This window comes from Podarcis liolepis, assembly GCF_965112155.1.
Source record: "Podarcis liolepis genome assembly, chromosome: 14".
Taxonomy (NCBI): Eukaryota; Metazoa; Chordata; class Lepidosauria; order Squamata; family Lacertidae; genus Podarcis; species Podarcis liolepis.
The window spans coordinates 28,048,784-28,066,857 of NC_139569.1; the positions used below are offsets into that span (position 1 = coordinate 28,048,784).

Sequence of the window (18,074 nt, forward strand, 5' to 3'; positions counted from 1 at the left end):
TTATTATTATTATTTTTCCTTTTGCATTGTCCCTATTTGGCATCTGACTGTTTTTTCCCCATGGAAGGTGTCTGACAATTCCTGAAATGCCTTTCCCTTTTGTCTGCAGGCACCAACAAGCATGAGATATCCTTTGGCCTTGAAATGTCCCAGACGGGATTTTCATCCCATATTGTGGAAGTGAGTGAATAACACTCTTGTTTTTGTCATTTCCCCACCATGATTCATGTGGCTTTGGCATGTGGCTTTGGCATGTGGAGAGCTTTTCGGTTGTGATGGATGGGGACATCTAAAGGCCCATGTATGGTAGCAGATGATACCTGGATTATTTATGCACCCAAAGCTGGAAGCCACTGAGAATTCTCAGCTCCTCCGTGGGCCAAAAAAGCTGATTTCCTGATGCAATTTGAAACAAAAGCATTGAGCGAGGGGCCAGGAACTTTCAGATATGTTTTCATTTGGTTCCTCATGGAAAGTGATCCCAAGGAATGGCTCCTCCATTTATTTCTGAGAATGTGTTGACTGAAAATTTAGATGAAGCCATTTTTAGTATATATTTTTGCCATCTCTGGGCTGGATTATTCTTGGCAGCGTAGACAAGACTTCCTAAGACTGACTCTCCCATGAAGCAGCAGGTTATGAGACTTGAAGTGGCAAGAAATGGTTGGATGTTGAAGTTAATAGAAAAACAAATTACAAGGGGCAGGGAGTTGCCATTTGGATTTTCACGCATATGCATAAACCCACACCAGACTTTTAAAGCACGTGTCTTTAATCCTGGGAACTGCAATTTACCCACCACAGAGCAAACAAACTACAACTCCCAGGATTCTTTGGGGGGAAGCCTAAAAGTGCTCTAAATGTATGGTATGAGTGCACCCACAGATCCAAACGCATTCTTAAGAAGGCCTGGAAGTTACTGAGAGTTTCTGAGAGTTGCGCCTCTTCCTGTTCTGCAAGGATGCAGGGAACAACTCTTGGTTCCTTCTATGTAGCTGCTTGATGTGCAAAAAAACCCCAGTAGGTGCATCCCAATTTCCATGCTAGACAAAGCCACACTAGTTGAATCTCTGCCTACCATACTGCTGCTGAAGACACAGGAGTTCTGGCCATAATGAAAGAAACAGTGACAGCCTTACTCTCAGCCTATGGTAGTTTTTGGCCAGAAGGGGAGCTTTGATTATAAATTGATTTACTTTGCTCTTTTCACAAGGACTGAGCTGATGCTGGTGGGGATTTTTTTCCCTGGTGTGTGTTTTTTCTTGAGTTGCACTGCCAAAATTGACAAGTCTGGAGGAACTGGCAAGTCTCAGAATATTTCACTTGCTGACTTGGCAGAGGCTTCCTTGCACATTCCCAGAGCTCCTTTAAATACTGGAAGCTTCTCTTGCTGTAGCTAAAATGCAGATTATAAGCCAATGTGCTGGACGGTTTTAAATAACAATACCAAAAGCGATGCCAGCGGTCGAATGCCAAGGGAAGCTGTGCGGGTGGCTGTTCCTTTTGAGGGACAGAGACCAGAACATGCGAGAGCCAAGAAGAAGGAAACTGCCAAACTGCTCCCAAAATTACACATCAATTGCCTAATATTCCGGCCATCAATGATTCAGCATCTAATTTAGGACTTATCAACAATGATCTTTCCTCTGCTCTTTCCAGGCAAAGTCCATGGTTCAAAGCTCCATGTTTGAGCACCCTTTTTTTATTGATCTGGAGCTTTCCCCGCAAATACCCGCTCTTTAAAGCTGAATTGGAGCAAAAGGCAATTATGGAAAACCCGAAGTGAGGTTTGCTCCGATTGAATGTTCAAGAGCGGGTTTTCATTGGGGAAGTTCAGGATGGGGGGGAGCATTCAGACACAAAGTTTTAAAGCTCAAACCAGTGTGGATAATCTCTTTATTGCAGCAAAGGCCTAACACACACCAACATGCTCAGGAAGATGAGCTCTACCACATACAAAGAGTCTCCCAGAATTGCCTGTTAGGAAAATTCAGCACACACCCTTTATACCATAATTCCCCACCCTATTCTGTATGCAATTCTAAATCTCTAGATAGAAGAAAGGTAGAAAATGAACAAAGTTTGAGGATAGCGATATGGATAGGGGGTGGGAATTGATTCAGTTCATATTTGAAAGCAACCCTACATAATTTAGATGTATCAAAACACACTTCTTTTAATTTTGCAATCTTTAGTCAAGTAATACGTGCAAAAATGCATATGCTAGAGTAAAGTGTCTCAAAGATGCATATATTTGTGGAAATAGCATACAAAATTATATTAGGAATTGCTTTGCAACAAATGTGTATACAGTTTTAGGAGAAAATTTCACTGAAATGCTGGTGCTTTCTTGTGTCACAGCTGGAGGTGAGATCTTTAGCATGCAGAAATGTCAAATTTGTCTCTGTGCGTGTATGCCTCAAGCATACATGTACAAATATCTTAGGGCTCATTCATACTTGTGCTTGACCCATTTTTGATCATACTGTGTACCAATTAATTCCCCTGGTTTGAGAGCTTTTCTCATTGTTCCATGGCTGCCACTTGCAAAAATCCATTTTTATCCATTGAATCAGATCTTATCAGACACTCCAGAGGGAAATTTGGCATAAGTGAGCTTTAAATCAGCGGGTAAAATGGGATTTTTGCAAGTCACGGCCAGGGAACAACAAGGAAAGCTCTTGGACCCTGGGGGATTAATCAGTACACAATATAATCAAAATACAGCTCAAGCAAAAGTGTGGTTGAGCCCTTAGAAATTGCCAATAGCTCCTTTGTCTCCCCCCATGACCAGGATGGGATTTTGCTTGGAGCTGTGGGTGCCTATGACTGGAACGGAGCAGTCCTCAAGGAGACCAGTAGCGGCAAAGTCGTGCCTCACCGAGAATCCTACCTCCAAGAGTTCCCAGAGGAGCTGAAAAATCACGGCGCTTATCTGGGTAAGAGGAATCACCAGCAATTGCTGGGCAAGGGAAGTGGGTCAAGCTGGTTCACACAAGCAGTCCTTCCCTTCTGGACCTCAGACTATGCAATTGCTTAGAGAGGGGCTAAAATGTAAGCAGATCATGGTGTAGAGTGCACCAGTCTCTGGACTGCGGCTGGCATCTGAAGCAACAGTGCCAGGGAGATGAAGCTCGTGTGAATTGCATGATTCTTTGTCAGTTTATCCATCTGTTGTAAGAATTTATATCCTGCTTTTCTGTACTCAGTGCCAGTGTGGTGTAGTGGTTAAGAGTGGTAGTCTCGTAATCTGGGGAACCGGGTTCGCGTCTCCGCTCCTCCACATGCAGCTGCTGGGTGACCTTGGGCCAGTCACACTTCTCTGAAATCTCTCAGCCCCACTCACCTCACAGAGTGTTTGTTGTGGGGGAGGAAGGGAAAGGAGAATGTTAGCCGCTTTGAGACTCCTTCGGGTAGTGATAAAGCAGGATATCAAATCCAAACTCTTCTAAACTGGCCAACAACACAGAAATAACATATCAAAAATATGACAAAAAAGATAAGATGAAAAATGTATTGAACAGTAGTCAATTATCATAGATATCATAAAATTAGTCCACCCCCACCCCCACCCTGCAATGCTGGAATATGCAGCTGTCCCATGCAGGGATTGAACCTGCGACCAGAGTTATCAGCATCATGCTCTAACCAACTGAGCTATCCAGGCATAGTTGTTACCAAAAGCCAGTAAACAGTGCATCAGAATAAAAAACGGATGATTCAGGTTAAAACAAAATAAACACACCAGGTTATAAGGCCAGACGAAATAGAAAATCTTTAGCAGCTGGGTGGAAGGCTAAAGCTATTCATGGAAATGAGGCTGTCTGTGGCTGCTAGCAGGGCTGTTCTTGTGATTCCCTCTGCATAACATGCTACCTTGTTTTCTGTCTGCCTTCCTGTCTTTCTGTCTGTGTGCGCTGCAGGTTACACCGTCACCTCAGTGGTGTCAACAAGACTTGACAGGATTTACGTCGCTGGAGCGCCCCGCTTCAACCACACGGGGAAGGTTATCATTTTCACGATGCACACCAACCGGAATCTGACCATTCACCAGTCTCTGAAAGGAGAGCAGGTAAATTGGGCAAGAGGGGGGCATTGCTTTGGTGTTGCAGAAGATCTAAACAAGGCAGTTAGTCCAGTATGAGACTGATCATTTCGCTATGGGTATATAAAGGTCCATGCCCAGTCTTCAAGGACCGCCTCTTTCCATATGAACCTACCCGGACCCTGAGATCATCTGAGGCCCTCCTTCGTGTCCCCCTCCTCAAGAGGTTCAGAGGGTAGCAGACCTTCTCTGGAGTGGCTCCCTGTCTATGCAATGCTCTCCCCAGGGAAGTTCACCTGGCGCCTTCATTATGCAACTTTAGGTGCCAAGCAAAAACCTTCCTTTTTAACCAGGCCTGTGGTTAATCCGATTTACATCCTATGCCCTTTTAAAATGTGGGTTTTTGGGGCAGGGGTATTGGGTTGCTGTCCTTATTTTCATTAGGTATTTTTGTGGTATTTTGTGGTTTTATATCTTGATTTTATTCTATGAACCGTCCTGAGACCCTATATACAGTATAGGGCTGTATATAAATTTAATCATAATAATCATAATAGTCTGAGCATCCACTGCAACAATTCATAGAATCATAGCATTGTAGAGTTGGAGGGGACCCTGAGAATCATCTAGTCCATGCAGGACTATGCAGCTGTCCCATACAGGGATCAAACCTGCAACATTGGTGTTATCAGTACCATACTCTAACCAACTGAGCTATCCATTTTCCATATGCAGAACACAGAATCCAACATCTGGAGAATCTCCAGTACCATTTTAAAGCAAAAAACCACCCTCATTCCCCTGTGACTGCAGAGAAATGTGTGGTCGTACTTCTGTACTAACTCCTTCAAGAGGTTGATGGAGCATGTGTAGTGAATGCCATCCTTATGACCTCTCCTCCAAGGAATCCATTGTTGCCAGTGGCCATCACTATTTGCTACAACAGGAACAGAGAATCATATTCAACCCAAGGCCAACATTCCATTCTGGGCAGCCTTCCGAGCGCCATGTCCCAATGGTGGGTGGGGCTAGAGGCAAAAGTGGGTGGAGCATCACATGTACATTTTGTGCTTGTACAGTAGGCTAGTTTCAGCACTCACTCAGCCATTCCCCTCTCTGTAAGAGGCATTGCCAGAGATTAGGGGCACCCTCTAGCCAAGCAAAACCACTTGGGGAGTGAAGCAGGTGTGTGGCCTGGGGAGAGTTCTAGGGGCCAGATAGAGAGTCCTGAGGGGCCACATTCAGCCCCCACGCCTGGGGTTTCCCACCCCTCTCCTTCACAAATGAGGTCCATAGATACTTTAATTTGCTAGTATAAGGCCTGTCGTCTCTTGGTTTCAGTGGGTGACTTTGAGCTTTTGCATTTTCAGACGCTTGGGAGTTAGACAGCAATGTCATATCTTCTAGATACCTCAGCATAGACACAATATTGTCTGTAAAGATGTTCCATCCTGGAGGTCAGTCAAGAAACTGTTAGACTTGAAGATTGCATTTTACTTGCTGCAAATCAGCTTGGATCCCATCATAAATAAATTAATCATTCTCATCATAGTCTTTGGGCAAAAAAGGAATGAACTCAGGAAGCAGCATCATAGAGACAAGCCATGAGTATGACCCTTAATCTTCCAGGATCAAAGTTTTGAGTCTGCCTTTCTTTGTTCCCGAGGGAGATGTCTAGACAAGGAGATGATAGATTGCTTCCGTTTCAAAATACCTCTCATTCCAACGGGATCATTTAAGATGCCATTAATTTCTCGGAAGCAAATGGAGATATAAAGACACACAACACTCTAGCACTCATACCATACATTCACACATATGTCAATGTATTCTTTTTTTCCAGATCGGTGCCTACTATGGAAGTGAAATCAATTCTGTAGATATTAATGGCGATAGCGTCACGGACGTTTTGTTGGTTGGAGCCCCAATGTATTTCAGCGAAGGAAGAGAGAGGGGGAAGGTGTATGTCTACACCCTGAAAGAGGTAATTTACTTGGTCTTGTCCCCTACAAGCACAAAACAATTTAAAATTTTGTTTATATTTCCCACCTCTTATAGGGGGAGGGCCATAGAGGCTCAGCAGCAGAGCTCTTGCTTGGACTGCAGAAGGTTCCAGGTTCTATCCCTGGTATCCGCAGGTATGGCTTGGAGAGAGCCCTGCTGGAGAGCTGCTGCCAGTCCGTGTGGACAGTACTGAGCTAGATAGACCAATTATCTGACTCAATATAGGGCAGTTTCCTGTGTTGGTTCTAAAATTAATTGCCAAAACAAATGAAAAAGGTCCAAGGTTTGATCTCTGGTATCGTGAGAATGTCAAACTGGACATGACTTTAGTTTCACTTATACAATTAATGTACAGTGTAATTTACACATTTGCATAATTAAATTCGGGTTGCCATAGGTCCAATTTCAATAGCAGAAGTGTCGGGGGGGGGGGATTTCCAAAAAGCAGATTATTTCTCAAAAATAGCTCAACCAATTTGGCCTTTTTCTAAAACAAGCTCAACAACTTAGGGGAATTTCTCTCAAGAAAGCTCAACGATTTGTTTGTGTTTGGCTTTTCACTTCTTGAAATGTGGCAACCCTAATTAACTTTAATGATGTCAATAGCAAATCAGGGAAGCTTGAGCGGAAGGAGAGGAGAAATCAAACACTTTCTCTCCCTGCTGCAGATCTGACAAAAATTGCCTCACCAAAGGTCCTGTTTACATGTCAAGGGAAACTTCCCCTGGCACCAGTGAAGGCTTCCCTTCAAAGGCAAATAGTGTTTTCCGAGATAGCAGGGGCAGAAAAGCTTGAGCACCCTCTCTCCACCCTCTCACTCCAAGTCCTGAGGGTGCTTAAGCTTCCCTACATCAAAAACATTTACCGTATTTTTCGCTCCATAAGGCACACCTGATCATAAGGCGCACCTAGTTTTTAGAGGGGGAAATCAAGAAGAAAAAAATATTATTCCCCCCCCCCAGCCCCAAAGAGCAGCGGACAGGCTGCGCACAGCCTATCCACTTCTCCCAGAGCTTCTCAGGGCTGCCGGGAGAAGCCCGGGTTCCCCCCCCCCCCCAGCCCCAAAGAGCAAAGCCAGCGGGATCCCGCTCGCTGTCCTGGCTTCTTCTTTAGCCGCGCACAGATTCTCCGGCCAGGAGAGGCTACGCGCAGCTATGGCAGAAGCCAAGACAGCCAGTGGGATGGATCCCGTTCGCTGTCCTGGCTTCTTCTTTATGGCAATTCTCCCACCTCCCGCAAAAGCCCACAGGAGCCGCGCACCCTTTAAGGAGCACACGGTTCCTGCGGGCTTTTCTACGAGGAGGGAGAAGGGACTGACTGGCCGCATCAGTCCCTTCTCCCTCCTGGGGAAAAGCCCGCAAGAGCCATGCGGAGCTTGTGTGCGGCTCTTGGGGTGCTTTTCCTGCTTGCCTCCCCCCTACACTCGCTCCATAAGACGCACTCACATTTCCCCTTACTTTTTAGGAGGGGAAAAGTGCATCTTATGGAGCAAAAAATACGGTATATATAATAGGAACAAAAGAAGAGCCTTCTGGATTGGACCAATGCCTTGTTTTGTCCAGCATCCTTTTCTCACAGTGGCCAACCAGATGCGAGCAGGACCTGAGAGCAACAGAAATTCTCACCACTTGTGATTCCCAGCATCTGGCATTCAGGGACTCACTGCCTCCAACAGGGGAGGGAAAGCATAGCCGTTATGGCTACTTCATCCATACAACTAACAGTTTCCCTCTGAATGTAAAGCTTACATTTGTAGAATGAGTATTTGGTTTCCTTTCCGCTTTCCACCCCTTATCAAACAACGCCAGTTGTTGTTTTGCTCTCTTTTTCTGCCGGCCATCTTTACATATTGCATAACAGTGAATCATTTTTCTGCCCAGGCTGAACTGTCGGATTTCTCTCTCTCCACAGAGTTGCTTATTTGGGGGCATTTGGCAGGAAAAACACAATGTCTGTGGGTGTGGGTGATATATAAGCTCTTTTCTTCAAAGGATCGATTTGTTTCCAATGGGACTCTGGAAGATTTGCCAGGCTACCAGAACTCCAGGTTTGGCTCCTGCATAGCTGCCGTCTCCGATTTGAATCAGGACTCCTACAACGATGTTGTTGTGGGAGCCCCGCTTGAAGATGAGCACCAGGGAGCAATATATATCTTCCATGGCTACAAGGAAAACCTCGTACGGCAATATAAGCAGGTAGAGTTCTCATGTAGGGTGAAGGGCAAGAAGACATTTCTTTAAAATGACCAAAGAATACATTTTTCTAAGGAAAAATTCTGAGGTTTTTTTTTTCTTCCTCTGACCTCAGAAAAAGAAGGCCACTGTACAGAATGTTCTCTGAATATTATCCACCATATTTTTTTTGTGGCAGTCACCATTCCTATGTGGCAGCCAGGCTCATGCAGCCGGGGGGAGGGGCAGCTGGGTACATTTGCCCAGGGCTTCATAGGCCTAAGATGCTTGGGGTGCCCCACTGGTTGCCTTTTTGTTTGTGTTTATAACTTTATTCTAACAAGACTACTGCCCCGGGTCTCAGACAAGCTCTGCATGGGCCTAGTGGCAGCCTCTTAGTTTTGGGACTCCCTCTCCACATAGGTATATCCAGTGGCGAAGAAAGGCTTTCCGGCACCCGGAGTGGGGTGTTGAGGGGTGGGTCAAACCACCCACAGGGGCGAGGCAAACAACCCAGCGGCACATGCGCAGCGTCGATACAGACGGCACATGCGCGGTGCCAATATGGATGGCACCCGAGCGGCACCCATACCAATGGCGCGTGCATGTTCTCGGCCGCCCTACAGTGAGTGTAGGCCTCGGCCGCCTGCCATTTTGTCACACACACCCCTCAGGGTGACACCCGGGGTGGACCGGCGCCCCCCTTCCTACGCCCCTGGGTGTATCTGGCATCTTCACTATACATCTTTTGGCGAACACTGAAGAGGTACCTCTTTTTACCCTGGTGTTTACCTGGGATGGGTGTTTTCAGGGTCCCCGCTATTCTGGTAACTCAGCTATACAGCTGCAAATAGAACATTTTAAGTGTGTTTTAAGTGCATTATGCAAATGTGACACTAGATGGCGATGGTGAGCTTATGGCCAATTCAATATATTTTTCAAAACGCTTTAAGAAAAAGCATTTTCACAGCTTTTTTTAAAAATGTGTGTCTAGAGTCCACCTTAATCTGTTTTAACTGTTTTTAATTATGAAATTTAAATTGTGAATTGTGACCTGCTGGTGAATTGTGACCTGCAAGGCAGGAAGGCAGCAAAGGTCAGGGCATCATCAGTGTGAGTGTCGGATTGGTCCCTCCTGCATTCCTGTCCACACAGCCCTGACCTCGCCTCCTGCATCCCAGCTAAGCAGCAGTGGCACAACCTCAGCAAGCTGGCAACTCCTACCAACACTCCTAAGTACCTGCTGGATTCTTTTGGGTACCCACCCTTGCGAGAGAGAAAATGTGAAAACATGCCATCACTTTTGTACAGCGTCTGCTTGCACCAGGATACTGAACAGGATTCTCCTCTTGTCATTTTTCAGAGAATTACGGCAGCTGAAATTTCTCCAGGCTTAATGTATTTTGGATGCAGCATCCATGGCAACTTGGACCTGAATGAAGACAGGCTTGTGGACCTCGCCGTTGGCTCACTGGGAAATGCTGTACTATTATGGTTTGTTATGGAGGATTTATGGCTGGTGGGGCTACTTTTCAGAGCAGGGCTTTGTCTGCAGAAGCTGACTGCTGGAAGATTTGGGGCAGATAAAAGCAAGCCCTTTTTCACACAGTGCATTGTTAACTATGGCACTTGCTTCCACTGGAGGCAGTGATGGTCACCAACCCTGCCTCACGCTGAGAAAGGGCCAAGGGGGTCTTTCTTCAGAGGGAGCCATTCTGGACAAGGTGGCTAGGAAAGTGCCTGTACCACTGCTGTTTTAACACAGCAGACAGAAGTTCTATTCAAACTTAGGTAAAAATTTAAAGTTAAATTACTTTACTTGATCTACTCAAATTTAGGTTACCTTAAACTCTGACCCACACATCTGAATTGGTAATTGAATTTCTGGGTTGGCTCAGGATATCATCAAACTTTTCCTCTTCTCCATAAGGTCCCGCAGTGTGGTGCGGATCAATGCCAGCCTCAGGTTTGAGCCATTCAAGATCAACATCTTCAACAAGGACTGCACTCGGAACGGGAAGGACGCGACTTGCCTGTCTGCATTTCTTTGCTTCACTGCCATTTTCCTCTCGGCTCATTTTCAGACGGCAAGCGTGAGTAAGTGGAGATCCCAGATTTCTGTCTGGATTTGCTCTCCTCACAAGGCGACTGTGTCCTACCTTCTCCAAAACTACTCTTCAGAGAGACTTGGGGGTGTATCTAAGGCAGCACTAAGTTATACCAACGTAGAGGTCTGCTTCTTCCGCTAGCGAAATGTTTTGTGCCATTGGAGCCATCTATCTCAAGAGAATGCATAAGCAAGTTTCTGGTAACTTGGGACTCAGCTACATTAGTCAAAATACAGCATTATAAATGCATTATAACACTGTGACACCAGATGGCGATGCAGAGCTGAAATCACAACTCAGTGATGTTTTCAATTGTGATGTGAGCTTTACAACAGTTTTTTGTAGAGCGGTCTTTTATAGCTGTGTAGATCCAGCCTTGGTTGTGCAGTGCATTTCTGCTAGCACAACTGTTGTGTTGGATCCTTCTGTTGCGCAACATTAAAACTGCAAGAATATGCGGCTGTCCCTTGCAGGGATTGAACCTGCAACCCTGGAATTATCATCAGCACCGCACTTTAACCAACTAAGCTATCTGCTCTCACTATAGTTCTGTAATTCACTGTGCATGTTCAAATCATTTTGAACCAATCATTTCAGCGCTGAATTACAACATCACCATTGACGAGCGACGGTACATCCCACGAGCCCATCTAGATGAGAATGGAGACAGGCTCACCCACAAGACGGTTACATTGTTTGCAGGGCAAGAATGGTGCGATAAGCTGAATTTTCATGTCTTGGTACGTGCTCAGAACTCTAAAAGTTGAGTTTCCTTGCCAGGAAGTGCAGTTTAGTCTTGAGCTATGCATTCAAAATACCAGAGACCAATTGTTTGTTAGTGCACCAAGAAATGTTGCTTTATATGCCCAACTTTGTGTAACATCTCTTTGGAAAAAATAAAATAATAATAATAATAATCATGCACCAACTACAGAAATGTTTATGAGCCACTGTGCTCACACATACCTGTTTAGGTGAGTTTACCTGTGAGTTCACCTTGAGACAACATCTACTTGCCACGGGCAACCAGACTGCATGTCTTTTTACAACTCTGGTGAATAGTTAAGGAGAAACTTTTCCCATTCAACTTATGCTTGTTGCAAAAGTGAAAACTGAGGGTAATGGTGATTGCATTCTCCTATCCTAGGACACAGCCGATTATGTGAAGCCAGTGACTTTCTCTGTCGATTATGCCCTGGGTAGCCCTGACAATGGACCGGTGATGGATGGCGGCTGGCCTACCTCGCTAAAAGTTGCTGTGCGTAACTGTCGTTACATTGGAGGGAAGGTGGAGAGGCAGCCTTGGAGACACTGCAGTGTATTTTGTCCACTGATCTTTTTGGGAACTTGCCCCTATAGGCCGTGTCCAAGAAATATTCAGGACAAGAATTTGGCCTTCCAGGGCCAGGAGCCCAAGAGTAAGAGGATTGGGGGGGGCAGGTCAGTGAAGTATAGGGGGCAGAGGAATGTGGAAGAGCAGACCAGGAACCAAAGTGTGTTGTTTTTATTATTTTACTTATTTTTTTACACTTAAATTCTGCATTTCCTCCAAGGAGCTCAAAGTGGGTGTGCATGGCTCTCTTCCTCCCCCATTTCATCCACACAAGAACCCTGTGAGGTGGGTTAGGATGAGAGGCAGTTACTGGTCCACCCAGTGAGTTTCTTGGTCGTGTGGGAATTTGAACCCTGGTCTTCCATGTCCTAGTCTGACACTCTAACCACTACACCACACTGGATCCCATGCGTATTCACAGCAAAAATGTGGTTTGAAATTTGTATAAATCAAACAGTAATAACTTGCAAGGCTGCCTAAACATATGAAAGGAGAGCAAGCCTGTTGTTTATGGAAATCACCTGGTCCTCATTTTTCAATGCAGACGCTGAGACGTATGAGCGAACTAAATTGCCTCTCTGGGCTTCGCATATTGGTTGGGACAACCAGAAAGCCAGCAGATGTATTATGTGTGTGGTCAACCTTTCTGCACAGTGTCATGCCTGGCACAACATCAAATCCTACATATTGTTTCTATGTTTTTTAAAAAAGTATTGTATTGTAACTTGGGTTACCCAGAACTATCCAGGGTACCTAGTTTATAGACATCTTCTTTATCCTTCCATATAAAAACCAGAGAATCCTCAGAGGCTTGCAGGGTGCCGGTGACCCAGGAGAGGGCCTGCTCTGTGGTGGCCCCCAAGTTGTGGAATGCCCTCCCCACAAAGGTGCATCATTATACAGCTTATGGAGGATGCTGAAGATGCACCTCTTTACCCTGGCTTTTGACACTTGAGGATGCACATTTTTAGGACCCACCTTATTTTTTATGATTGTCAGTTGTTTTAAACTGTTTAAATGTTGTTACCTATCCTGGGAGCTTAGGGCGAAGGTTGGGAAATAAATACTTTTCCTTCTTGTTTCATAGGTACCTTTCTGGAACGGATGCAACGAGGACGAGCATTGCATCCCTAATTTGGTCCTTGATGCTAAAACTGATATCCCAACTGCCATGTGAGTAGCTCATCTGGAGTGAGAGGGATTTGGGAAATCAGATTGCAGGGTTACCACTCTTAGAACAGGAGCGGGGAACCTTTGATGCTTCAAATGTTGCCAAACTACAACAGCCATCAGCCCCAGCCAGCATGGCCCAGGCCAGGGAGGATGAGAATTGTAGTTCAGCAACAGCTGAAGGGCCGAAGATTTCTGACAATTATCTTATAGGTTATTGTGATGTCATCCTGAATTTGGCCATTTCTTTTCCTCTTGTTTGCAGTACCTTTGGGGACAAAACAGAGCAGGGGAGGGGGGTTGGGGCTGGGAACCAGATTGGGAACACAGATCGGAAGCACAGCATAGGATTTGGGGGACTCTGGCTACTTTTCTTTCAGAGTACAAGTGGCAACAGCATTATAATTTTATTATTTGTTTGATTTCTGTTCCTCCAGTTGAAATCCATGGGTGGTGTCCAGTATAATTAACCGCCATCCCAAAATACTTCACACAAAAACCCCATTTCTTTAACACTACAGCCTAGAATGGGATGCTTAATTCCCAAAGACCTGGCTAAACAAATACAGTTGTACCTTGGATCCCGAAGGCCTTGGTACTCATCTGTTTTGGCTCCCAAACACCGCAACCCCAGAGTGTTCCGGTTTGTGAACATTTGTTGGAAGCTGGACGTCTGACAGGACTTCCGCAGCTTCTGAATCTCTGTAGGACCTTCCTGCAGCCAATCAGAAGATGTGCCTTGGTTTCCAAACGTTTTGGAAGTCGAACGGACTTCCGGAATGGATTCCATTTGACTTCCGAGGTACCACTGTAACCATCTTGTAAGTGGTGCTGAAGGATAGCAATGAGAGGCACAACTGTATTTCCCCAGGGAGGGAGTTCCAGCCTCTGGGTGCCACCACTGTGAAGACCGTCTTGTGGAATCCCACCAACTTCCCAGTGCTGGCACTGCAAGAAAGCTTTTTTTAAAAATAATAATAAAGTGTGATTCACATGTGTAATTTGGCCTTGTCTCTATATTGAGCTTGTGAAAATAAATTGGGAACACCCTTTCTAGTTTAAGAGACCCCACAGGACAATGTCTGATAAGAATGCCATGTAGAATATGAATGCCTTCCTTCCAGGTCCATTGTCTTACGTGCTTCACTGTTCAGCCTCTTGCTTTAGTGCTGGGCCCTTGCCTGTTTCTTGTTGGTGCTGCAGTGTGACCAAGGCACTTTGGGCATTGACAGGCTGCCCCCGGGAGACTGTGGGGAGTCTCCTTCATGCGCAGTTGCAGGGAGGGTGGACGCTTTTTCCTGGGCTGCTGCTTTAATGTTTGCTCTTTTCATAGGGAGTATTGCAGACGCGTCCTGAGAAAGTCGCATTCGGATTGCTCCGCCTACACGCTGTCTTTTGACACCTCCATTTTTGTCATAGAAAGTGCCAGGAGGAGGGTGGCAGTGGAAGCTACGCTGGAGAACAGAGGAGAAAATGCATATAACACCGTTCTAAACATTTCGTTCTCGAGGAACCTGAAGTTTGCCAGCTTGATCCAGAAGGTAAGGAGTCTCTGAATCGAAGGGAGGAGAAATCACAAAGAGAAATACACATGTAGCCGACAGTTTCAGGGAGGAGGTCATGTACGCCAAAGCTCAGGCTTGCAAAAGAGGTTAAAAATAATATTAAAATGTTCCTTTGGCTATGTTCAAAGCAAGAGGAAGAACAAGCAAGTGGTAGCTTCTCTGCTCTCTATTGGCTCCTCGTCCAGGTCTGTCCTGGGCCTGTTGTTGTTCAACACCTTTATAAACCAATTGCATGAAGGAATTGAGGGGCTGTTCATCCAGTTTGCAGAAGACACCAAACTGGAAGGGGTAGCTAATGCAGAGGTTGGATGGCCATCTTCTCCGAGATTCTTTAGCTGTAATTCCTGCATTGCAGGGGGTTGCAACCCTTCCAACTTTATGTTTCTATGATTCTGTTATTCCCCTACAAGGAAAGGTTGCAGTGTTTGGGACTTTTTAATTTAGAAATAGGCCTTCTTCAAGCAGTGCATATTTAAACTATGGAACTCATGTCCACAGGAAGTTGGTGCTGGCCACCAACTTGGATGCCTTTAAAAGAGGATTAGACAAACTCATGGAGACTACAAGCTATTGATGGCTTCTAGCCAGGATGGCTCTGCTCTGTCTCCACAGCTGGAGGCAGTAATGCTTTTGAATACCAGTTGCTGGAAACCACAGGAGGGGAGAGGGCTCTTATGCCCAGGTCCTGCTTGCTGGTGTCCCATAATCAGTATCTGGTTGGCCACTGTGAGAATGGGATGCTGGACTAGTTCGGCCATTGGCCTGATCCAGTAGGCTCTTCTTAAAGGTCCAGCGCTAAGGGCCTTCTGGCGGTTCCCTCACTGCGAGAAGCCAAGTTACAGGGAACCAGGCAGAGGGCCTTTTCGGTAGTGGCACCCGCCCTATGGAATGCCCTCCCACCAGATGTCAAAGAGAAAAATAACTACCAAACTTTTAGAAGACATCTAAAGGCAGCCCTGTTTAGGGAAGCTTTTAATGTTTAATAGGTTATTGTATTTTAGTGTTTTGTTGGAAGCCGCCCAGAGTGGCTGAGAAAACCAGCCAGATGGGCAGGGTATAAATTATTATTATTATTATTATGAGCTTTCACATCACAGGAAGTAAGGACCAAGCGGGACATGATGTTGACTGCAACTGTACATTTTCCATGCCCCCGCCATCCGCATGCTAACTTTTCGTAAAAGAAAAATTGCAAACTGATGCAGAAGTAGGGGAAATTGAATTTAGCCTCGGGGGGGGGGGTGAAAAAGCAACCTTGCCAAAGTCATCCGTCCTCATTCCAGACACATGTTTTTACCGCTTACCCACTTCTGGCATTCCAGGGCAGGAGAAAGGTGGAGGAGTTTCAGGGGAAAGATGGTGGGTGGCAAAAATTTGGAGCATCCCTGCTGCTTCTGCTGTGCAAGTCTTCCTCTTCCAGAGTCGCTCCATCTAGAAGAAGCGGCCATCAGGTTTTCATTAAATGCATTTCCTTGTAAAACACAGTCCCACCATCAGAATCTAAAGCATCTGTAATGCATCAGCCAGCCTGTCCTCAGCTCTTCATGTGGCACTGTTCTCCTAGCAGAATCCTTTGACCTGTCTTATTCGTGAAGGACCACGGCTTCCTTGGCCAGTTATCCCCAGTTCAGGAAGCCAAGGTGGTCTTGGGCAGCTATTGAGGCTGCGCACAGCCCCCCAGATTGGGCCAACCTGACCCACCCTGTCTCCAACCCCAAATCAATTCAGGGGCAGGACTAATGCTTTGCTAGGGTTTTTAAAACCTTGATTGAGCATACAGTCAGGTGAGGGAACAGGGAAGAAGGAGGTGATGTGCCTCCTTTGCATCCCAAACAAGAGCAAGAAGGTTCGGTCCTGCTGTGATCAGGGCTCTCTTTGGAAGGAGATTCCCACGATAAAAATCATATTTGAGTCTTGTATTGGGGAGAGAAATAGCTCTACGGCAACAAGATGATTGACCTTCACTAGTGTTGTCTTGCTACTGGGCAGCAGAGCCCAGTGAAGACCCCCAAGGTGAGGGTGTGGGGCAGAGCAACTGCAACGCACACAGCACATGATGGAGACACTTCTTGATATCCCACTTGCTGGAAATCACAGGGTGGCCTGTTGTGCCCAAATCCTTCTTGCTGATTTCCCACAGGCGTGTGTAAGAACAGGATGCTAGAGTAGATGGGCCATTGGCATGGTCCAGCAGCTTCTTCTTACATTCTTATGGCAGTTCCCAGGAAACTGTTCCTGATGAGGTCCTCTGAGGTCAGGGGATGGGGCTCAACAGCTAGTGTTCACTTAGCTCGTGATGGAGGAACAGCCTTCTCTGAGTAGCAGCTACTGGGAGCGAATGAGGAGATGCCCAACAGGCCTGTGCATCTGGCAGTTGTCCGATATTAGTGAGCCCTTGATCTGATCCGGCATAGGCAGTGATGCATTTCTCCTTATCCTTTTGAGCAACGAAGTGATGTCTTTCATCAGGAAAACTGCTTCAATAGAGACACTGAGGTCCCTTGAGGATGGATGGATGGATGGATGGATGGATGGATGGATGGATGGATTAAAACCCAAACTCTTAATTTTTATGAAAGAGTTAATCAGAGTGCTTCCAGGTCCATGTCATCCTCTTCAATCCTTTAAGTTTTTTTCTCTCTCTGCCCTCCACAATTGTTTCCCCCCCCCCAAGAAGGGGGGGGGCAGACAGGCTTTTGCAGACAGGCTGTAAAAGTACCGTATTTTTCGCTCTATAAGACGCACCAGACCACAAGACACACCTAGTTTTTGGAGGAGGAAAACAAGAAAAAAAATATTCTGAATCTCAGAAGCCAGAACAGCAAGAGGGATCGCTGCGCAGTGAAAGCAGCAATCCCTCTGGCTGTTCTGGCTTCTGGGATAGCTGCGCAGCCTGCATTCGCTCCACAAGATGCACACACATTTCCCCTTACTTTTTAGGAGGGAATTTTTTTTTTTTTTTTTGCTCTTAGAGAGCAAAAAATACAGTATTTCCTGTGCCTTCTGAGTTCTCAGAGCCAATGAGATCTTTGCTTGCAGGCGCTTTCATCCCATAATACGGGACAAATAAAAAGCACAGCAGACCTCTGACCACCTTGTCCACTTCTCATGTTTGAGAGTAGTGTGGCTCCCCCCCAACTCCAGCTGTTTGTGTTATTTAAATGCACACCTCAGATGGTGTGTGTGTGTGTGTGTGTGTCTTTATCCTCATACCCAAGCAGCAGAGATGACTTTCTCTGCTCTGCATGGTAGAAATAATATTTATACATGCACACGTGCGTGCACACCCCTCCACCCTTTCAGGTTTTCTTGTTTCCACACGATGCTGCGCATGGAAAAGCTGGTAATCTAGTTGCCCAGAAGCAATTGCTACTTGCCCCAGGAGGGTGTTTTAACTTCAATATACTGCAATGATTAACAACTTTGTCCATTTTCCTGGTGGTTTTCAAAAGCATCTCCCTCCTCCTTTTGCTTTTGTGCTTGCCTTGATGGCCAAGTTTCAGTCAGAGGTGATTTTTTTTGCACTGAGTTATTGCTTCTTGGAAACAAGGGGCTTAGAATGGAGAATGAGCTATAGTTTTTGTGCACTGGGCTATGGATGATGCCACGGCAATTGCTGATCTCGGGAGGGAAGATGGAAGGAGGCTTGGGGGGCTTGCCAAGCATCTGCTCAGCACT

At 45.9% G+C, this 18,074-nt stretch overlaps 1 protein-coding gene across 1 annotated transcript in view; it reads left to right on the forward strand.

Annotated features, from left to right (window-relative positions):
- Positions 1 to 18,074, forward strand: part of ITGA11 (integrin subunit alpha 11) — a 92,120-nt gene that overhangs the window by 50,566 nt on the left and 23,480 nt on the right. The window contains exons 10-20 of the mRNA XM_083474998.1: positions 110 to 180; positions 2,795 to 2,939; positions 3,924 to 4,072; positions 5,889 to 6,029; positions 8,041 to 8,244; positions 9,584 to 9,714; positions 10,151 to 10,317; positions 10,926 to 11,068; positions 11,476 to 11,586; positions 12,749 to 12,834; positions 14,165 to 14,372. Coding sequence (XP_083331124.1) covers positions 110 to 180; positions 2,795 to 2,939; positions 3,924 to 4,072; positions 5,889 to 6,029; positions 8,041 to 8,244; positions 9,584 to 9,714; positions 10,151 to 10,317; positions 10,926 to 11,068; positions 11,476 to 11,586; positions 12,749 to 12,834; positions 14,165 to 14,372 — 1,556 coding nt within the window. The remainder of the gene's footprint in view (positions 1 to 109; positions 181 to 2,794; positions 2,940 to 3,923; positions 4,073 to 5,888; positions 6,030 to 8,040; positions 8,245 to 9,583; positions 9,715 to 10,150; positions 10,318 to 10,925; positions 11,069 to 11,475; positions 11,587 to 12,748; positions 12,835 to 14,164; positions 14,373 to 18,074) is intronic.